We start from the raw sequence: 20,458 nt of genomic DNA, 5'->3' as shown, positions 1-20,458 counted from the left end.
GGGATGGGACCAGTCAGTGCGTACGGGGTAATGTATAGAGGAAAGGTCTTTGCAATGCAAAAGCAAGATTATGGTCCATCAGAAGGAGGAACTTTTATTTCTGAGACATACAAAAAGAAAAGTCATTTTTCAGGTAATAGATGTTCAGCCTGCCATCATCACTTCTGTGACATTTAAATGGTTACTGAGGACTGCATGCCAATGTGGAGAGTACAGATTTCTATCTCTGGGGTAATAAAAAGATCTAAGTTTGTGCTCAGGAGAAAAGTGTCCCTTTTGCCTGAGGTCCTGCCCTGGACTGATGAAGCTGCACTGTTAGCATACTGGTAGGACCATGCTGTCATTGCTCAGCACTGCAAATAACTTTGCTTCTCTTTCTTCCTCAATCATGGTAGCCGTGCCAGGATGGCTGACCAGGAATCAGCCTCAGGCTGCCTGAATGGAAAGAAGCCACCCGGTCAGTGTGCAATGAGTGTTGTTTTTCTTTCTTTCTTTCTTTTTTTAGACAGTTTATGGGAAAGCTGAAAATGGGATGGGGATGCGAGATGGGCAAGAAGTAAGTTCAGGCTGAAATGGTCTGGAAGGATGGGCTATCAGGTGGGGGACATGACTAGGAGGTTCCTTGCTTGGCCGTATCTGCCATCATGTCATATGTGATAGCAAAAATGAAATCGGGAGAGGAACAACCAGCCTTAAATAATAACAAAGGTGTGCCTGGGGGAGTTGTTTGCCAGGCCTGATGATGCTATTAGGCCTAGCCCACATGACTAGCCTGAGGCTCAGAGGGAAATCATAGGGACCAGTCCTATATCTCTGGAAACTTCTAGCCTCCAACCTGTTTTGTCCACTCCACAACCCAGCTGTCCCCAAAGACCCTGCTCTGTCCCAGCTGTACCAGCCTCACCGCTGGCTGGTCTCAAGGTACACATGCGTTATGGGAAGTGCATCACACCAGCAGTGGATCACCATGAGCCTGGTAGCACCATCACTAGTCCGGTTCGTGTGCCCCTGGAGGCCGGAGGCTAATGGCAAGGGCCTGGCTAGCGAGAGCTGGGAGGTGACCACTTGCTTGCTTTTCCAGCATTCACCTGGGAGGTGAGGGCAAATGACCGAAACTACCACTTGCAGTTCAAGAAGAAATCTGCCTTCTGTCTGACCAAGAAGAAGTATGCGGTGAGTCAGCTTGTGCCAACCCTGTGCCATTTCTTTAGCTGCCCACCCAGCGCCTGATATTCTGAGCTGGTTTTGGGGAGTGGCATGACAGAGACTTCATAGATTGATCTGCAGTAGGATGGAGAGTGACATAAATAATCCAATATGAGGAGGAAAGGTCATTCCCTGCTTTGTGAGCCAGATGCTCTCTGGAGCTCTGAAAGGAGGAGCAGAACTGAACGAAGAGTGCTCTCTAGTCTTATGGTCAAATGAAAAGAAGGGTTTTTGAAAAAAAGCTTTGATTGAACAAAACCTGATTTTTTTTTTCATTTTCTCAGCTAAATAATGAGCATCTTGCTGGGGATCAGTTAAAAATGAAACAAAATATTTTGTTTCTGAACTTCTAAAACATTTCTAAGTTGTATAACCCTTTGCTCTTACAAATCTTTATCTTATTATTTTGGTAAAACTTTAAAAGAAAAAAATCTCTCTTATGGCATGAGAAGTTGAAAAGGCCTCTTTTAAAAAAAATACTAGAATCTTTCAGCAATTTCAAAACACATCCTTGATTTTGTGTGGCTGAACTCTCAATCTGGGTTTGACCTGCATTTCTTCTGTAGGACAATGCCATTAAAACAGCCAAGTACAACATCCTGACCTTCCTGCCACTAAACCTCTATGAGCAGTTGCACCGACTGGCCAATGTCTACTTCCTCTTTGTCATCATCTTACAGGTGAGACTGACACCAAGGTAATAGCACGTGTGTGAGAGAGGCTTCCTTCCAGCAAAGGAAGCTTGTCTAGTGTTCAAAGTACGGGACTGTCAGACAGGACACCTGGCTTCCCTCTCCATCTTCTAGAGAACCACTGTGGGATTCTCCAAAGGTTACTTCTCTTTGGCTTTCTATCTGGTTTGTTACAGCCCCAAAACTTGGGACAGTATCCACTGGGCCATCTGATTCATCATGAGAAACAATCCTTCCATATGAAGGTCAAAAAATAGTCTCTATGGCTCACAAGATCATCAGCTGCAGAGGCTGAGACAAAGTCATGCAACCCTTAGTCTTTCGGGTATTTGTGGTAGGCCTTTGAAGAGCAACTAAGGAGGTTAGGAGCACTGTTCCCAGGGAACGCCAGTAGACCATAGACCTGTTAAAGCATGGAGATGAACTAGACACTGAAGGAATATCATTAAACAGGTAAAAGTTTTGTGGTTGCTCTGAGGGGTTTGCACAACGGTAGTAGCCTCATGAGTTGAAATTCTCCTCTGTGGTTGAGTTCACATGTGAAATGCTCTTATTTTAGTGTATCTGGTTTGCTTTACTAAAGCTGAAGTTGGTTCTTCGTTGACCGGAATAGGCTCAAATGGTGTCAAGGATATCGGTTTTCAGTAGTATTCATTGCCTTTCAAAAACCCTTTGTGAGGGGTTTAACCTAGGTTTAGTTTGGTTGTTGTAAATGATTGGGTTTGGATATAAACTAAGCTCATGCAGGCCACTCCTAAACAGAAATCCTAGCCTCCAAATTCAGGGATCCACACTTAGTTCACACATCCAGTTTAGAAAGAGATGGAAATCTAACAGAGCAGTTCTGTGTAAATGCAACAGTTGATTTGTCCTAGGTGGGGTCCAGCCAGACCAGGCCACTGGCTGGAAGGAGAGTTGAGAGTGAGGGAAGTTGTGTCTCAAGGTGGGATGAAAGTTGTCTCCAGTCTGTTGCCTGTCACAATGACTTTAAAATTCCTTTGCTGTCTCATTGCCTTTTCTAGACCTTTCCTGAAATCTCCACCCTGCCCTGGTACACTCTGTTGTTCCCCCTGAGCTGTCTTCTCATCATCCGGGGCTTACGAGATCTCATTGATGACATCGTGAGTATGGGCTGGAGTTAAGTGTTGTGAATGCTGGGTGTAGATGCTGAGGAAGAAGGTGGATGCGTGGGGCAGCTTGTTACAGAGCCTCTGACTGAACTGAAAAGCTGGGAGATGCTGGCATTCGTTGTGCTTGAGGTACCATCAACTCTACTGTGTCCAAAGCACTTTGTATTTTCCCTTTGAAAGAATGTGACCAGACAGTTCCCCTTGGGGACTGGAGCCCCATCTCTGTCATCTTTAGTATACTGACCAATGGATGTACTCCCATTTTCATGCCCAGAAATACTTTGGGAGAACTGTGACTCTATTCATCAGAACGCATCTTCAGCTTGCTTCAGAAAGCAGATCTTGCCCTGGGGCTGAGGACTCCAGAGAGATTATGGCATCAACTGAACAAGGAAGCCTGGCATGGTCCATCCATTTTGTTTGACATCTTTTTTTCCCTCTTCTCTGTACAGGGCCGTCACCAAAGTGACAGGAAGATCAACAGCAGGCCATGTGAAATCCTGTCTGGGAAGAGGTGAGGGGATCTGGGGAGCTGTATCCACGTTTTCCTGACTCACTGTGAAGAAGTGTGGAATGATGGACCTTGTCCAAAGTGCTGAGCATTCTTGAGCATAGCAGTTGTGAGAAGGGTTTTGGTGTGACTATCCCTGACTCTGCGAACTCACATCTCCTTCCAAAATCTATTGCAGGCCCCACTATTTCCCTTCCAGGGATGATGATCTCCCACTCCCAGGCAACAGGTCTAAGAATCCCTGACTCCTTTTGATAAGCTGGGAGGAGGGTTTTCTGGGTACAGAAGTCCTTCTAGGACTCCACCTCTATCCCATAGAGCAACATTCCTGCTAACCCCTGATCTAGAGGAAGACTAGTCCAGGAAAGGACTAACATTTCCTGCCTGGGGCCAGGTGACTGGTGGCTGAAAGTTGCTGCTAGCCATAGGTATGTGGATGTGACAGTTTGGGTCCTGTGCCATTTCCAGCACTCAGCTGTCTGTCAGTCATCTGGACAGCAGACTACTGTGATGGCAGGGAAACCAAAAATCTGGAGGCCCCATTCGTGCAGGAAGTTGGGAAGAGGCAGGTTGGATAGATGAAGTGTTTGCTCTGCCAGGGCCCATGTTGCTACTGCTCTGTGAGGATAAGAGGCTGCCTCCAGGGCTGCAACGTTCATATTGGCCCCTAATTCTTCTGCAGGTTCCGCTGGCAGAAGTGGTGTGACATCTGTGTTGGAGACATCGTCCGTCTGCGCAAGGAGAACTTCGTCCCAGTGAGTCGGGCCCCGGTGCTGGGTGCGTGCTGGGGATGGCTGGGAAGAGCCGTGGCAAGAAGAGGCTCAGTGAGGTGCTCTCGCTCTCTCCCCTCACTTTTCAAGGCCGACATGCTCTTGCTGTGCAGCTCGGAGCCCAGCAGCCTGTGCTACGTGGAGACTGCGGATATCGATGGGTGAGGAGAGGAGCAGAGATGTGGTTACAGCCACGGGGAGAGGAGTGGTGACATCCCAGCCAACGGCTGAAGCCTCTGATCTTGGGGACCCACCCAGCATCGGGGGTGGCTGTCAGGCATGCTGGCAAACCTGCGAGTCCAGTGGAAACCATGGGATCTGGGGGCTCAGCACCTCTGAAAGCCAAACCTACAGGCAAATCTCTTCATCTCATGATTCCCTATCAGCCAAAAGAAGGATGACAGCTCCCACTCTTCCTGCCTCCATCTGTAGGATTTATTTAATGAAGAGGTCTCAGGGCCAGGGTTTTCTCTCTGTATGAATGCTGGATGCCTGGCATGATAGGCCTCTATCTTGCATTCCGTTGCCAGCCGTTACTGTCATTCACTTAATCACCTGATAATTAGTGGCAGCCTCCATCCCATGGGTCTGATAGCAGAATTAACAGCTCTGTCACCTCGTGTGGTTGCTTTAGTTGTTATTCCCCCTGTCTTCCCCCCTCTCCCCCATTCTTGTTTGCAGGGAAACGAACCTGAAGTTCAGACAGGCCCTTCTGGTCACCCACCGGGAGCTAGAGAGCGAGGAGAGCGTGGCTGCATTTGATGGTGAGGCTCCCGGATGAGCAAGGATGCAGCCTTCTCCCCTGGGATCAGGCTGGTTCAGCCCTGCCGTGGGAAGTCTCTGCACTCCCGCTGACCCTGCTCTGTCCCTTCATATGCCAAGTGCTCTTGCTCCAACGGGAGGTTGTGCTTGTTCCTGCCTGCAAGGCTGGAGGGTGGTTCACGCTGAAGCACCCTGCTTGGGGGCCCTTCCCCAGCTGTGCGCCTCTCTGAGCCCCTCAGGGATGCTCACCTTCCCCTGCCTTGGCTCCCATCTTTCCTGACAGGATCTGGCACTCCCTCTTGGTTTGTTGGGTCTTTGGTCTCATCCTGGGAGCTCCCAGACTTGAACTTAGGTCCTGGATTTTTCCCCTTTGTCTGGTCATCCGTAGGACGTGAAGGATAATGGGGACCCTCCCCTGCTGGGAGCTCTGGGGGAGCAGGGGAGCACGTTTGTTGTGTGTCCAGTTTTGTAGCCCAATGCGGTCCCTGGACCGAGCACCCTCCCAGCACTCCGGGTTGGCACACGGTCTCAGCCTGGCCTTGCTTTGGGTCATCCTAGTCACAGCTGCCTCTGGAGACGCCCTGGTGAAATCCGAATTTCCCCCGAGAAGCCCTTGTCATCTCTCTCTGGAGAAGGCAGGTGTGGGAAAGAGGAAGGACCTCAGTTCTCCAAAAGCCAAAGCCTGAACTGTATCCTCTCTGCCCAAGGGAAAGTGGTCTGCGAGGAGCCCAACAGCCGGATGCACAGCTTCACCGGCACGCTGGAGTGGAAGGGCGAGACGTACTCGCTGGACAGCGAAAGGATCTTGCTGAGAGGCTGCAAGATACGCAACACCGACGTTTGCTACGGCTTAGTTATCTATGCAGGTAAGTGCCCGGGCTCTGCTCTGCCTCTGGGCCAAGATTAGGGAAGGCAGGAAGCACCCAGATCCCCAGGGTTTTTAAATCACCCAAGCGCTACCGAAGTTATCAGGTCTGATTCTCAGCGGATACAAAGTGGGGAGGACCTGCCACTGTAACAAAACCCCCCAAAATCTGTACCAAGCTTTGCTGGTGTCAGGCTCACTGGCAGGGAGATAAGCTGGCTGAAACAAACATCCATGTATTCTAGGTTGTATTTCACCTGGATTGGATCTTGGATCCATTTCACCTTGTGGTACCTTCACAGATGGGCCAGTGCAGCTGAGAGCTTGGTGATGAGTAGCTGTGGGTAGAGGGGAGGAGTAAGATCTTAAGCTAGTGTGAGCAGCACTTCTGAGTGTGCAGCCACAGTTTGATTAACCACTGGAACCACTGGTCAAGGCATGTGGTGCCCTGAAATCTTTAGAGATGAGGAGATGTGGTCATGGAGAAAACAGTATCACTTAGCTGCACGTCAGTCTTCTGGGGGCTGCGAGCTTGCATTTTCACTTATAAAATGTTTCTCGTCCAGGATTTGATTCCAAAATTATGAGGAATTGTGGAAAGATCAAGCAGAAGAAAACCAAGTTGGACCACATGATGGACCGGCTGGTGATCATAGTGAGTGTGCTGCAAACACATCCCGACCAAGTCCACCAGCCTTCTGGGACTGCTCACACGTTCTCTCACAAAATGCTGTTTCTTTGGGGTTTTTTTGGGCCTGAAATGTTTTGTTCAAAGTATCTTGGTTTTAATGTATTGTAGGTAATTACCAAGTAATGCTCCCAGGAACTGGCATTTGCTGGGTTTGGAGCAGTCTATTCTGTGGTTGTGTCCCTTAAACCCAGGAGCCCTGGACCCTGTCAGCTCTGAATCCTCAGCTGTATAGCAGCCCGTTTGGCAGGCCTGTCTCAAAACCAGGGACTTGGAGTATTCAGGATCCCAAACCCCAAGACAGACTGTTTTGTGGCAGTATAACATCCCTGACTTTGGAGCTGGGACACTGGCTGAGCAGGGGATACCTTTTCTGTCTGAGGCCTAGAGGCTTAAAGTGGCTGCCACACTCTGCTCCGTGGTCAAGAGCCTGCAGGCAATGGGGCCTTGGCTCTTAGGTGGGGACTGATGCCCAGATCCACAGAAGAGAGGCTGGAAATCTTCAGCTGGAGGCAGGGAATGAGGTTGGGGCTTTGGCTCCAAGTAATGTTGACCGAGCAGTTTGCGTTTTCAGTGTTGCTACCAAAGCCCAGCATTCACCGTCTTCCCCACAGCCTCCTCTCCCGTCTGCTCTGCTCCAGCTCCTTGCTGAGCTAAAGGAGGAATGTGACTGCCAAAAGAGCTCCTGAAGTCTTGTAAAGTGAAAATCTCCCTTCTGGCCCACTTGAGTCCTCCATAACTGCAGGTCCTAGGATGTGATCTGGGCTGAGCGAATTGTTGTTCAGCGCAGAATAGAGGGAGGACTTAGGAAGGATGAACCTTTCATCTGTTTGGAGAAAAGTTCCAGGTGGCTGAGTGTCATCACTTCTCAAACATGCCGCTGGCACTACTTTGCTCGTGACTTCAGCAGGAAGGCTGCAGGGATGTCCCCTGTCCAGGATGGTGCCCGAGGCAGTTAGCAAGGGTGGGAAAGCTGGGTTTCATTGTGTGCTCTGTGGATGTGTAAGGCTGTGATACTTCATCTCAGTGCAGAATAAGCTCCAACTTCTGTAGTTGTCTTGAACCGGCTCCAGACCTAGGGACACCTTCCCGCAGGTTTATAGTTAAAAGTGAAAAACAGTGTGGAAGGGGCAATGGTTGGTCCTAGGAAAGAATTTGGTGGATTCTGTGTGATGCATCTCTCTCATCCTGGCTCCCCCCCTCAGATCTTCCTGGTGCTGTTGGTCATATCACTGTGCCTTGCCATTGCCTCTGGATTCTGGGCCAGGAGGTTCCAGGAGAAGCACAGCTACCTCTCCACTCTCTACAAGCACACGACTCCGGCCAAACAGGCCTTCTTCAACTTCTGGGGCTTCACAATTCTCCTGAGCATCATCATACCCATGTCCATGTATATAACGTAAGAACAACAGAGCTTGCAAATGTGCAGAAACTAGTACCGTTATCCCTGGCCTTGGCCATCCTCCGGCATCTTGGTTTGCAGCTGCAAAATGGGGCTGCACAAAAGATCCAGCTGTGACCCTGAGCAAAACATTTCTGTGTTGCCCTGACTGTAAGAGTGTGAGGATGGGTGTGGTGTGTGCTTCTTACAAACATTAGTAATGTGCTCTGAGATTTTCTCAGAAAAAAGCCAGAAAAGAGATGTAAGGACAATTGCTGATGTTGGGAATCATGGACAGTCTGGGAATGACAAACTGATGAAGGTGGTGTTTCTCCACTGAGCAGCAGCAGGGAGGGGAAGAGAAGGATGCACCCCTTGCTAGCATGCAGTTAATAGTCACAACTTGTGCTCAAAGACACAGTTTCAAAACTTTTAGGCCCTTCACTTGATCTCCAAATCTATGAAGTTTGTCATCAAGGGCCAGATTTCCTGAGGAGCCAAGATGCCAGGAACCCAAAGGGCTCTCAGTCCGGTGTGATGAGGCTTTTGGAAACCTGATCATGAACCATCAAAACTCTTTTGCTTCTTCCAAGCTCAGAGCACCAGATTCGAGGTGGGGAGTTCCCCTCGGCCCTTTCTTCCCATGTCGGATACCCAAGTCCCCCTGGGAGGTGTGCAATGCAATCTCTTTCCCTGGTGTAAGTTTTCTTCCATCTGACTCTAGGTTTGAATTCATCTACCTGGTGAACAGCTTTTTTATCAACTGGGATTTGGAAATGTATTATGCTATCAAGGACATACCAGCAAAAGCCAGAAGCACCAGCCTCATTGATCAGCTTGGCCAGATCGAATACATCTTCTCAGACAAGACAGGCACCTTGACGCAAAACATCATGAGCTTCAAGAAATGCTGCATCAATGGGACAATCTACGGTAACTTATGGTGGAACCAAGTTTGTAGGGACTTGAGTGAGGTAGACCTTGCATTTAGGGCATGGGGCTAAGTGCAGGGCATGTGGGTTCTTCCCACTTCTGGCTTGCTAGGAAGCTGGGGGCATTTAGGTTATCTAGGTGGCAAACATCTGAGGCTTAGGCAGAAGATGCTGTAGGAATTCAGCTTGTTCTTAACTCTGTGTTGTCAGGCTATTGATGCGTAGTAGGGGCCTACGCACCTGAAGTCAAACTGGTTTCATGCTCTTAGTGTGTGGATTCCCCCCGCCCCCACAGCACATCATTTTCTGGGTTTCTGGTAAATCTCCAGCTTGGTTTCCAAACCTGTGCATTTCTGCTCTGTCCTGTTGAAAGGACCTTTACTTCATTTCTCTTTCCCCACAAGTTCAATGCAGAGCAGCAGGGCTGAGAGGGGAGGAAAGAGAGGGTATACCTGCTCCCCTTTTAGCTTCCCCCTAGCCACCTGCAGCTCTTCTGAGATGTGTCAGAAAACATCAGTTTGCCTCCTCCCACTAGGCTATGGCCTCTCATCTTAAAAGTGGCCTATGCAGGAGGCAAAGAAATTACATTGTGCCCTTTATTGTTCCTTCTTTATGGTGAAGGCAAGTAATGTTACTTTTCTGCTTGTTTTTCCCCTTAGAAACCTGAGAATTGCTAAGTCTTTCTTCCTCTTACTGTTACACTTGGTGTCAGCTGGCTTTTGGGATCTGTGTCAGTGCTTAATTAGTGAACTTCAGAGAGCAGGTAGGGCCAGAGGTTTAGCATGGAGCTCCTTTCTTCTGATGTATTTATCAGGCACTTGAATCAAATGGATGGTGATGAAAGCAAACAGGGGAAAAAAAAAAATCTAGAAAAGTTTTAAGGAAGACTCAAACCAATTTCTTCCTGTCTGATCTGTCATGGTGCATCTCTGTGTTAGCAACACCGTCATAATCCTGCCAATCTCCAGCCAACCTTAGGGTATCCCTGGAAAAACAGACGAAAGCCAGACCTGAATTTTTAACATTGAAGACATGTAGAAAGTATGAACAGTTCCTGAGCCAATAAAACACTTTTACTTGTCCTTCACAAAGAAACAAATAAATGGCCAAAGACCTTCCCTTTCTAAGGTGGCTTTGAGTGTCCTGGGCTGTGTCCTGGCAGCCCTTGGACCGTTCTGTCTCTCCATCCATGAGGCAGAGCCTCAGCAGGGACAAAGACCCCCTCAAAACTCTGACAGCTAAGGGAGAAACAGGAGTATGTAGCTAACCCAGAGATTGTACTACTTAATTAAGGCCAGCTTTTGAAAAAGTGAACAGCGATTTGGGGGAGCCAGGTCAAACCCAGACATCCTAATGGAGCCTGGCTCACAAGGGACAAACACTGAGCAGATGTTGAAAATACGTCCCTTTTCGCATGTCTCTTGTTGGCCAGCAAAAGAAGCAGATCCTTCTAAAAAAAATCTGGTCAAAGCCCCTGCTTGTAACATTCCCTGCCAGCTCTGTATTAATGGAATTATTTTTATTTTGGCAGGTATGGGCACGGGCCGTGAGAACAAACAGCCATCGGTGCGTAATTTCCCTCCCTGCCCCATGTTACGCAGGGTCAGATGCTGATCCTCACTGGAGGCAAAACCATAAAAGCTCTTGATTCTGATAGGAGCAGGATCAGCCTTTTGTTTGGTAGCACATCGGTCTTCAATTTGGGTAACATCTTGTGAGAAAGAGGAACGTGATTCCCTGGGGTGGAGAGTTGGGTGGCTCCCAGCTGCTGGGTATGGTTAAGGGGTGGTTAAGTACGAGGGAAACAAGGTTATAAAATACTGCAGTTCTGATTTTTCCAGCCTTTTCATACTTGCCTCCTTGGCGTAGGCAATGGAGAGGAAGGTTTATGGACCCTGATTCTGATCTCCTCATGCTGATGTGAATCAAGAGAAAGTCTGCTGGCATTAGACCCTGGGGAAAGGAGAGAGGGGGCTGGCACACACTCGGGACTGCACAGATTTCACTAGAGGCCTGATGAAGTGAATCAGCCAAATGTGTGCACTGTCACTTGTGGTCTCTCACTCAAGGTCTGACTCCGGTTTGCCTTGGCTCAGCTCTAAAGTAGTCATAGCACAGGGTCAGCACATGATCTGATCGCTCTGCTGGAGCCTGATGAAATCCCTGCTGCAGAGTTGTACTGGCAGGCCTCATGCTTGGTTTCTCGGGTGCCAGCAGCCTGTCTGCACCTTTTGCAGGGATCAGGGTTGACCTGGAGCCACCGTGCAGAAAAGAAGTTGGAGTTGTACAACCCTGTGCTGCTGGAAGCCGTCCATCAGGACACCGACCCCGTGCTGCGGGAATTCCTGAGGCTGCTGGCCCTCTGCCACACGGTCATGGTGGAGGAGAGTGACAGTGAGTGGGCTCTGGTGTCAGCTGTGTGTCCCCACCCCTGTGCTCTGAGCAGGGTGAAGCTCCCCAGGCAGCTCCGGACATTGAGGCTGTGACGGCTTTTCCACTTGCCAGCAAAGCTCTGGTGCAGGGAGAGCAGACGTGCATGCATCACTGGGCTCTCATGCACAGTGTCCTAGCAATAGCCTCTGGCCCTGACGTGTACGTTTGGGTTTGTTTTAAAACCAATTAGTTGGGGAACACGGAGGTGATAATTAATCTGTGGGCACTTGTCCTGCTCAGGGTGATGAGAAGAATAAGTGAGACAATTGGGACTGAGTTTCCGTACCCTACTGGCTTGGCCTTTAGGGTCCTCACAGGCAGTGTCTGTGCTGGGCAAGCACGGGGAGTCTGAGAGGCATAAGAGGTGCTTGGCTGGAGTGAGAATCTCCTTGCCCACCCCATCCCACTCTCTGCTTCTTTTCTGCAGACCAGCTGGTTTATCAGGCAGCCTCACCCGATGAAGAAGCGCTGGTGCTGGCAGCCAGGAGCTTGGGGTATGTCTTTCTGGCCCGAACACAAGACGCTATCACCATCAGCGAATTGGGAGTGGAGAGGACATACAAAGTGCTGGCCATGCTGGACTTCAGCAGTGATCGCAAGAGGATGTCAGTCCTGGGTGAGCAGGATGGGGTGTCCAGAGACCCCTTCCAGGAACACGAAGGGTCTCTTCTGTTCACAGCCCTACAAGGGATCGCACTGGGATGGGTGCAATTGATTGCTGCTGGCACAGGGGCTCCTAAGAATTGTCATGGTCATCTTTGTGTTTCCACTTGCTCTGATACTTTGGTAAAGGCAGTTGGGAAGTGTTTGCCCCACAGAGAAGAGAGGGTGTAAAGTAGGGGCTCAGAGGAGGTGTGTAAGGAACTGACAATCCATGAGGCCTCACCCATCCTCATGATGGTGTGTGTAGATCAGAGGAGACCTGTGGGATCTCCTATAACCAGCCCCATAGCCAGTCCCTGCTGCAGCAGAACATCAGGCGTTCTCCGTGGTGTCTCCCACAGCACAGATGTGTCGGCCTGCCTCCCTGAGCTCCCAAGCTCCTGCTGCTGGGACAGCTGTGAGTGGGAGGTAGATCGCTGGGTGCCTAAGTGTTGTCCTTCCCCTCCCAGTGCGAGACCCTGAGGGGACAATTCGGCTCTATACCAAGGGGGCTGACACGGTGATCCTGGAGAGACTGCACAGGCGGGGACCCAATGAGACCATCACTGAGATGGCGCTGGATGTGAGTCTTGTACCAGCCTGGGGTGGAAAGGGCTGGTCTCCCTCCTGCTGGCTTTGGGTTGGATGTCCTGCAACCACTGCTGCTTTTTTCCCCTCTGGCTTCAGGATTTCTGTCTGTCTTTCTCCGTTCTGCTCTAGGAGCCTTGTCTGCATGTGGGATGGGGCTAAGAGGGTATCAGACCCACCCTCAGTCCTCTGCATGGACCGTTTGCATCACAGGGCTGCTAATGGGGATGCTGTAGGGTGGGGGGACAGTCACAGCCCAGAGGAGACCCCCAGATCCTGCAGGGTCTCTGGTTCTGCCTCTGGGAGCATCGTGGCTGCCTGGCATGATGCCCCTGTCCAGCATGAGTTGTCTTGACCAAAGGAAGGGAGATCTGACGGAGCGGCTGTCTCATCTCTGCAGCACTTTGCGGCGGAGACCTTGAGGACTTTATGTCTGGCCAGCAAGGTGGTGAGTGAAGCTGACTACAGCAAGTGGAGCAGGAGGTACCATGAAGCCAGCGTCCTGCTGCAGGATCGTGCACGGGAGCTCGACAAGCTGTATGAGGAGATGGAGCAGAATTTGCAGGTGGGATGATGCTGGGGGGTTAGGAGGAACTGTCTGTGTAGGTCCCTGCTGGTCCCATGGAGGGCAGGAGTGCTGGGTTCAGTTCCCCAGGGAGAGGAGGGGAAAGTGTTTGACACAACACACATTCATGGAGGGAGAGGGTGGGCTGAGATCACCCACAGGGATGATTTTGTGACGTTCTGGTAGATGCTGAGCTAGAGATGTGTCAGGTTATCCCTGCGCGGACACCCATGGGAAGGGGCTGGAGTCTGCAGGGATGCAAGATCCCTGTGTGGATGCAGGGCAAATTCCCAGTTCTGTCTTGCCCCTGCCACCCTGCCCCACATCGTGACACTGACTCCCCTCCTTGCAGCTGCTTGGGGCCACAGCCATCGAAGACAAGTTGCAAGATGGAGTCCCTGAGACCATCCAGCTGCTGAAACTGGGCAACATCAAAGTGTGGGTGCTGACAGGAGATAAACAAGGTCAGTGGAGGCAGCCCCAGACCCCACCAACACATTTTTCTCTAAATCTGGATTTTCTCTAATAGGGGCCATAGAAGAGATGAGACCCTGGGGGAGAGGGGACAGCAAAGAGGCTTTGCTGGTACCTTCCATGTATGATAATAGCACACCTTACAGATCTTGTCACCAATGGGGAAACTGAGGCAGGAGAAGACATTTGCATGATGGCATAGAGCAAGAGCTAAAGCAAAACCCTTGGCTCCTGCTGTCCACCCTAGGACTGTTCTCCCTGGCTCGGGGCAGGACCAGGGGGCTGCCCGGGCATTGGCCTCTGACACCTGCATGTTGCAGAGACCGCAATGAACATTGGCTACGCATGCAAGCTGCTCACGGACGACATGGAGATCCTGGAGGAGAAGGAGATAAGGTGAGAAGTTGTCACCTGATGATTCAGGACCATCTCCCATGAGGCAGGGAAGGAGGTTACTCCTATTGAAGGAGACACCTGAGGGTGTATAAGGCTGTGCAGTGTGGGCCAAGAGCCAAACTCTGCTGGAGAGGCTTCTCCCTCTGCATCGCAGCCTGGATTTCCATCTCCCGCATCATCTTCTGATGCTCTTCCCGGCCTCCCCTCTCTGTGTTGGCCACTACAACTCTCTTCTCCTTGGCAGAACCTGGCCAGAAAGTGTTTAACCCAGCTCTCCAGCCTCCCAGCCACATGGGACCTCCCTCTCAGGCCTGCCTGGATGGGGGCTGATTTCTGATATCTGTGAACTCTTGTGGCCTCCTGTCTCTCCTTCCTGTTCCCACCACTGAGTGCTGGTCCCAGTTCCCTAAGCCTGGCTTTGAGGTGGCAGAGGCCATCAGTAGATCCCAGTCAAAGTCACACAGCATGTCCAACGTCCCCAGCATGCTGGCTCGGCTCTGACTGTCTTTTCCCTGCACAGCGAAATCCTCGAGGCATACTGGGTGAGCAACAACAACCTGAGTGGCAGCGGGGAAGCCTTGTGCAGCAGCCAACTCTTCCAGCAGTGCCCAGAGGCCTCGCGCCATAAGAAGAGAGCAATCATCATCAATGGAGACTTCCTGGTAGGGCAGCACTTCGCAGCTCCCCTCTCTGCTCCCTGCCCGTACTGGCGGGTCACTGTTCGTCTCTGAGATGGATGTGCCCTGGTGCTATCAAACACAGCACCTCCTGGGTGCTGGGAAGTGACTGCACCAGTCTGGTTACTGGTATTCTACAACCAACCCCAGCATCATTCTGCCTTCTGCTTAAATGTGGCCACCCCTGGGGTGGGCCACGGCAGTTGTGTCTCAGGGCATGGTGCTGCTACCCGGCGTGTAAGGGAGGGAGTGAAAGGGCATTATTTCCCTCTGAGGCAACATGTGGAAGCAGAAGGTTGTTGTCTGATATCTTTAACAGAGAATCACCAAGAACGGCCAGGGTGGCACCAGCATTCAGAGGAGCTGATACCCCTCTTGCCCCGGGGGGTGAGAAAAGCCAGCTGGTCAGCAGTTGGGGCTGGGGAGCAAGCAGTAGAGGGAAAGACAAACTCACACCAATTACTTGGTGTTGGAGGCTTTAAGCACACCGATGCAGGCTGGCAAGTAGTTGTTGAATAAATCCATGTGCTCTTCTGGTGACACTGGGACAGTCTGGGGTCATGGGTAGAGTGCCACAGTCACAGTGCCTGCTGCCTGATGAACTCGGAGCAAACCAGAGCCGCTTTTTTATAGTACCTGTGAGATTTAAGAGCATAATTGAGGAGTCAAGGGCCCTTGTGCTACAAAATCCCTGAAGGTCTTGGAAAATACAGACCCAGATGTTATAACCCTCCCCCCTTGCCCAAGCTCGCAGCACAAGTGCTTGGGAGCTAAGAACAACCCCATCCCTTCTTGCTAGCCAGGGGCTTGTGACGAGCCCCTCTCTTTCTTGGCTAGCCGTGGGGTGAATCACTAACCAGAGGTGTGCTCTCTCCTAAGGACAAAATCCTCCACACAGGAGAAGTTCTGAAGAGCGGGACAGAGAGGCTGGGGCAGCGGCTGGCTTGCTTCAAGGCCACGGACCCGCAGGAGCAGGGCAGCTTGGTGGAGAAGGCATTTGTGGACTTGGCCACGAGCTGCCAGGCCGTGATCTGCTGCAGGGTGACCCCCAAGCAGAAATCCCTCATCGTGCAGCTGGTGAAGAAGCACAAGAACGCCGTCACGCTGGCCATAGGGGATGGTGCCAACGATGTCAACATGATCAAAAGTGAGGCTTGGGGCAGGTGGATGGTGGGAGCCTGGGTTTCAGCCACCACCTTCTTCTGGTGGGAAGGCTGTGCTATTAGCACACCCAGCCATGCCTGCTTTGCCTGGCTTACCGCTCCCCAGGCCGTGTCCCATTGCTTTTTCCCATTGTCCATCACTCCCGGATTCACCCTGTGCCCATCAGTTCTGGGGCAGAGCCTCTCCGGTAGCAATGGGGAAGCCAAACACTGTGAGGGGCTCTCTGAAGTCCCCCCCCCCCTGCATTTCATGTCTTCCCTTTGTCCACAGCTGCGGACATCGGGGTTGGCATCAGCGGGCTGGAGGGCATGCAGGCCGTGCAGTGCAGCGACTACGCCCTGGCGCAGTTCCGCTACCTCCAGCGCCTCCTGCTCGTCCATGGCCGCTGGGCTTACCTCCGGATCTGCAAGTTCCTCCGCTACTTCTTCTACAAGACCTTTGCCGGCCTCATGGCCCAGGTCTGGTTTGCTTTCCACAGTGGGTTCACGGCTCAGGTAAGGGCTGCCGCTGTCGTGCTGAGACCGTATTAAGAGGGTTCACGGTCGTGCCATGCGCCTCCACGCACCAGCACTGTGGCCTCTTCACAGGGGACCCCGTGCAAGTCTCAGCCTGGCATTGGTAGCACCACGTGGACATGTGTCCACATTATCGCCCTGGTCTCCTTTCTCCCTCCCTGGCAATGGGCCACCTCATTTTTGGGGCTGCTTGGCTGAGACTCAGCAGGTTGTTTGCATTTGTCCTGGCTGGTTCCCTCTGTGGCTGGTTGAGAAAAGCACCTTGGGGAGCCTTGGGGGTGTCCTTGTAGGCACTGACAGCCCTTGGGAGCAGCAGCCCGGCCTCAGACAGAGGTAGGGAAAGATCCCAGTTTCATTAAGCTGGTTTCAAAAACAATATGAGCTTTAACCCTGGGGTGAAGGTCCTCAGTGTGACTTGGTCACCGTTGTGTGGCTCCACAGCTTCCTGCTCTGTTTGCAGCGTGGCCCAATGAGCCTGGAGAGCGCTGCAGACAGCCTGGAGCTGATGCAGAGCCCATGGCAAGTCTTAGGGGGTTTCTCCAAGCACTGGATCGCAGTCTTCTAGACTTCTATTCCCCTGGTGCCTGGTTATCCTCTCTGGGTCTTTCCAAAGCATTACTGACCTCACAGCCACTTTCTTTTCTCTTTTAGCCGTTGTACGAGGGCTGGTTCCTTGCGCTCTATAACGTGTTCTACACCGCCTACCCTGTGCTTTCCATGGGCCTTCTGGAGCAGGTACCGCTTCACCAGGCTACCTACAGGCCCTGTGGCCTGGAAGCTGGGTACTCAGCATGTACAAATGAGCGTAGTCATTGCACCCCGTCCCCATCTGTGTGGCACTTTGTGCGCTGCTGAGACGTGCTGGTAGGTGCTTGATGGGCATTTGGAGCTCAGCACCACTTAGCATTCCCAAGGGCTGCTTAGAGAACTGGTACTGCGGTGCCTCTGTTCCTCATTGCCCCCAGAGCAAGTGGGTGGAGGTCAGACTCCTCTCAGCGCTCACAGAGGGTGCATCAGATGGGATGGCCCAGTGTCCCTAGTGTGGGTGGAAAGGCTGATGCTTAGTGTCCTCCCTTCCTGCAGGATGTAAGTGCCAAGAAAAGTCTGGAGTTCCCTGAACTTTATGTGATTGGGCAGCGAGACGAGCTCTTCAACTACCGCATTTTCGGCGTGACCCTCCTGCATGGTGTCAGCACCTCACTCGCCAGCTTCTACATTGCGCTCTGGGCCTTTGAGGACCGAGTCGGTAGTAAGGTTGTCGGGGACTACGAGTCCTTTGCCATCACTGTTGCCACATCATCTTTTTTGTCAGTCATCGTGGAGGTAAGCACAGGTCTGCCCTACCCCACACTGACCCAGGAGACAGGCAGAGCCATGGTGGCACTGGAGGTTGTGAGGAAGGACAATGGCTTAAAGGCTGTGCTGGGTCAAATGGTGTACAGGCTTGTAGGACAGAGATGGACCCCAGGCACCTGGGGAATGGAAACTTCAGCCGTAGTATCCATCCTATGCACCCTCTCTCCTCCTTGGAAGACACAGCTCATCATGCCCAGCCTCTGGCTCTCAGGATAGTGGTGTCGCAGGAAAAGTGCAGGAGATTTGGAGTGGAGAGTGTAAGAGCATGGGCTCTGTCTGCACTGCAGCAAGTGCGCTGGCCTCCCACCTTCCTGCCAGAGCTTGGTGCAGATGTTCAGGGACCACATCTGAGCTCAGCCCTGGGCACTCTGACCTGATTCACAGCCAGCTTCATTGCTGGGCGATGATGTCCATTGGGGGGTGTGAACTTGGGGCTCCCTTGAAGGATGAGTGGCCAGGTGAAACTGGGTGCCCTCAGTCTTGACAGGGCTCTGTGTGCTCTGCTGTTGCCTCACAGATCGTCATGGACATAAAGTTCTGGACCGCGCTGTCCTTCCTGGTGGTCACAACCAGTGTACTGTTCTTCTGTCTCTTCTCCTTCCTGACCCAAAGCATCAATGCCTTCAAAATAGCCCCTGCTGTCTTCTGCTTTCCAGGTAAGATGCCCCAGGGATCCCTGCAGTCCTTCCCCTCCTTGAAACAAGGGAGCCCAGGCTGTGTTCAGTGCTAGGAGAAGCTGTTTCCCACCCTGTAGATCATGTTTTCTCTTGGGCCTTGGCCAGATCCTGTCTCTTGGTCCAGCCCAGCCTGCCTGATCATCTTGTCCCTTGCGTTAGTCCTCAGCTGCTGTATGGTCCCAGGGGCTCTGCTGGGGGACAGACATGCCACTTCTTGATCTTGCTGGCTTAATCTTGATCTCGACTCCAACTTAGGTGCCATCCCCTGTTTAGACTGCTCAACACATTTGTGGGTCTGGGCCTGCATCCTCACAGTTGTTCTTTTTCTCTCCTCTTTGCTGTGCTTTTTTCCTGCTTGAATATCACTTGACGGTGACTCTTGCATTGACAGATGCCGGCAAGAATGCCCTGACCGACCCGTATGTTCTGCTCATTGTCCTGCTGTCCTTGGTGGTGAACACCATCCCCTCGCTCACCGTCCGCTTGTACCGCGCTGTCATGGGCAAAACCACCATTCAGCAGGTGAGGGCTGCTTGGGGGCTCGTGAAGGGAAGGATCTGCCTTCCTCCCAGGTACGCAGCGCTGGGATTGCACTGCCGGCCTCCGCATCGGTGTCCGGGGACAGCCGGGAGGTTGATCGTAATGGGAATGGTGAGATCGCCCAGGCAAGCCACTACCGGGACACAGCGATAGGCCTGTCACCTCTCTTCTCTGGCAGAGCTCTGCTGGTCCCTGCTCTTGTGACATTGGTCCCAGGGTAGGAGACCTGCTCCAGCTCTGGATAGGATCTGCTCTCAGCTGCAGGAAGGAATTGGCCTCCAAGGCTCACTGGACTTGGCAGTTAGGAGGCACTGGGGTCTGGTGCGGGTGCCTCTACCAAGGCGAGGGGCTGGTACTGTTTATCCCGCTATAGGCAGTGGGACACTGCAATCACATGGGAGCTTTTGTTTCCCTGCAGCTGCAGATGTTCTCATCAGTGGAGAAATAAAGCCCCTGAATTTATCATACCTATACAAAGAGGTCCCAGACGAGATCAGGATTGAGAGTCCCAATCTCCAAGAGCTTCCAAGACCCCCAAGAAGGTCCCCATGTTATAGATCACATCGCAGGGGCTGAGGCCATGGTGGAGCTGGGAGACAAACTGTCTTGGTGGAGGCTATCCCTGCTCTCCCTGCGTGCTGTCCCCCCTCGAGGCAGGGACTTGCCTGGGAGGTGGCCACAGCCCTGATGTACCCCATCTCCTTGCAGAAGATCCGCTTGAAGACCAAGCGGGAGCCGGAGCCCTCGGTGGAGCTGCGTGCCCACATCCGCCGTGGTTCCTTCTGCCGCCGCTCCAGCTACGCCTTCTCCCACCACGAGGGCTACGCAGGTCTCATCACCCGGGGGGACAGCCTGCGCGCGAAGGGCACCCGCAGCACTGTCTTGAGTCTCCTGTGCCAAGAAACAACCCCTGCTTCGTCCTCCCTGCGTGTGCCCTCTGCGTAGCCGGCCTGGCTGGGTTCCCAGTGACCCCCGCTTTGGGGCAGGGGAGTTGCTGTCCTTGGGCACCAGCGAGGCACAGAACTGGCTGGACACCTTCTACAGGCATTTTTATTTTACCTTATTGGACTTTTTTGGACCTCTGGAGAAGTGCCCGGTCACCTATCTCTTGAGAGGGCAACACCCGTGCCTGACAGCGTGGCGTTACGGCCACGCGGGCAGCCCCTGTGGCTGGAGAGGGCCTGGCCCAGCCTGGAGGACTGATGCTCCCAGGCACTGAGCTGTGAGACGTGTCCGGGCAGCCGTGATCGGAGCGGCTCCATCTCTTGCCTGTGGTGCACAGACCCTGTCGGCTTTGCAGGAGCCATAGAGCTGTGGAAACTGGCTCCTCCTGGCCAGAACATCTCAGGGCCTCGGACAGCACAGCAAGGATGGTTTCTTCCTTGCCACTGATCATTCCCTCCCTCCCTCCCTCCCTCCCTCCAGGATGTCAGTCTGGACCAGATTAATTAAGTGGCTGATCTTGATTTTTTTTTAACGTGGCCACAGGGAGCA

General features: G+C 52.3%; 1 protein-coding gene across 1 annotated transcript; it reads left to right on the top strand.

Annotated features, from left to right (window-relative positions):
- The first annotated feature begins 400 nt into the window (after positions 1 to 400).
- Positions 401 to 20,173, top strand: ATP8B3 (ATPase phospholipid transporting 8B3). The gene is made up of 27 exons (XM_064497213.1): positions 401 to 457; positions 1,082 to 1,173; positions 1,773 to 1,886; positions 2,921 to 3,019; positions 3,481 to 3,542; positions 4,222 to 4,294; positions 4,400 to 4,470; positions 4,991 to 5,073; positions 5,779 to 5,937; positions 6,503 to 6,591; positions 7,830 to 8,023; positions 8,730 to 8,979; positions 11,175 to 11,335; positions 11,391 to 11,398; positions 11,798 to 11,986; positions 12,483 to 12,595; positions 13,001 to 13,165; positions 13,518 to 13,629; positions 13,960 to 14,035; positions 14,556 to 14,697; positions 15,592 to 15,859; positions 16,147 to 16,370; positions 17,043 to 17,126; positions 17,475 to 17,714; positions 18,265 to 18,403; positions 18,816 to 18,946; positions 19,622 to 20,173. The coding sequence occupies exons 1-27, from the start codon at positions 406 to 408 to the stop codon at positions 19,907 to 19,909; spliced, it is 3,678 nt and encodes a 1,225-aa protein (XP_064353283.1). The 5' UTR covers positions 401 to 405; the 3' UTR covers positions 19,910 to 20,173.
- The last annotated feature ends 285 nt before the right edge of the window (positions 20,174 to 20,458 follow it).

This window comes from Dromaius novaehollandiae, chromosome 25 (assembly GCF_036370855.1).
Source record: "Dromaius novaehollandiae isolate bDroNov1 chromosome 25, bDroNov1.hap1, whole genome shotgun sequence".
Taxonomy (NCBI): Eukaryota; Metazoa; Chordata; class Aves; order Casuariiformes; family Dromaiidae; genus Dromaius; species Dromaius novaehollandiae.
Note: the sequence above shows the minus strand (reverse complement) of the source record. Positions and strands in the feature narration are given on the sequence as shown.

Excerpts from the sequence above, each read along its gene's own strand:
- ATP8B3 (XM_064497213.1), top strand. The coding sequence starts at position 406 with ATGGCTGACCAGGAATCAGCCTCAGGCTGCCTGAATGGAAAGAAGCCA. Across the intron at positions 13,630-13,959 it reads GCTGACAGGAGATAAACAAG|AGACCGCAATGAACATTGGC; the intron begins GTCAGTGGAGGC and ends TGCATGTTGCAG. Across the intron at positions 18,404-18,815 it reads TGCTGTCTTCTGCTTTCCAG|ATGCCGGCAAGAATGCCCTG; the intron begins GTAAGATGCCCC and ends TTGCATTGACAG.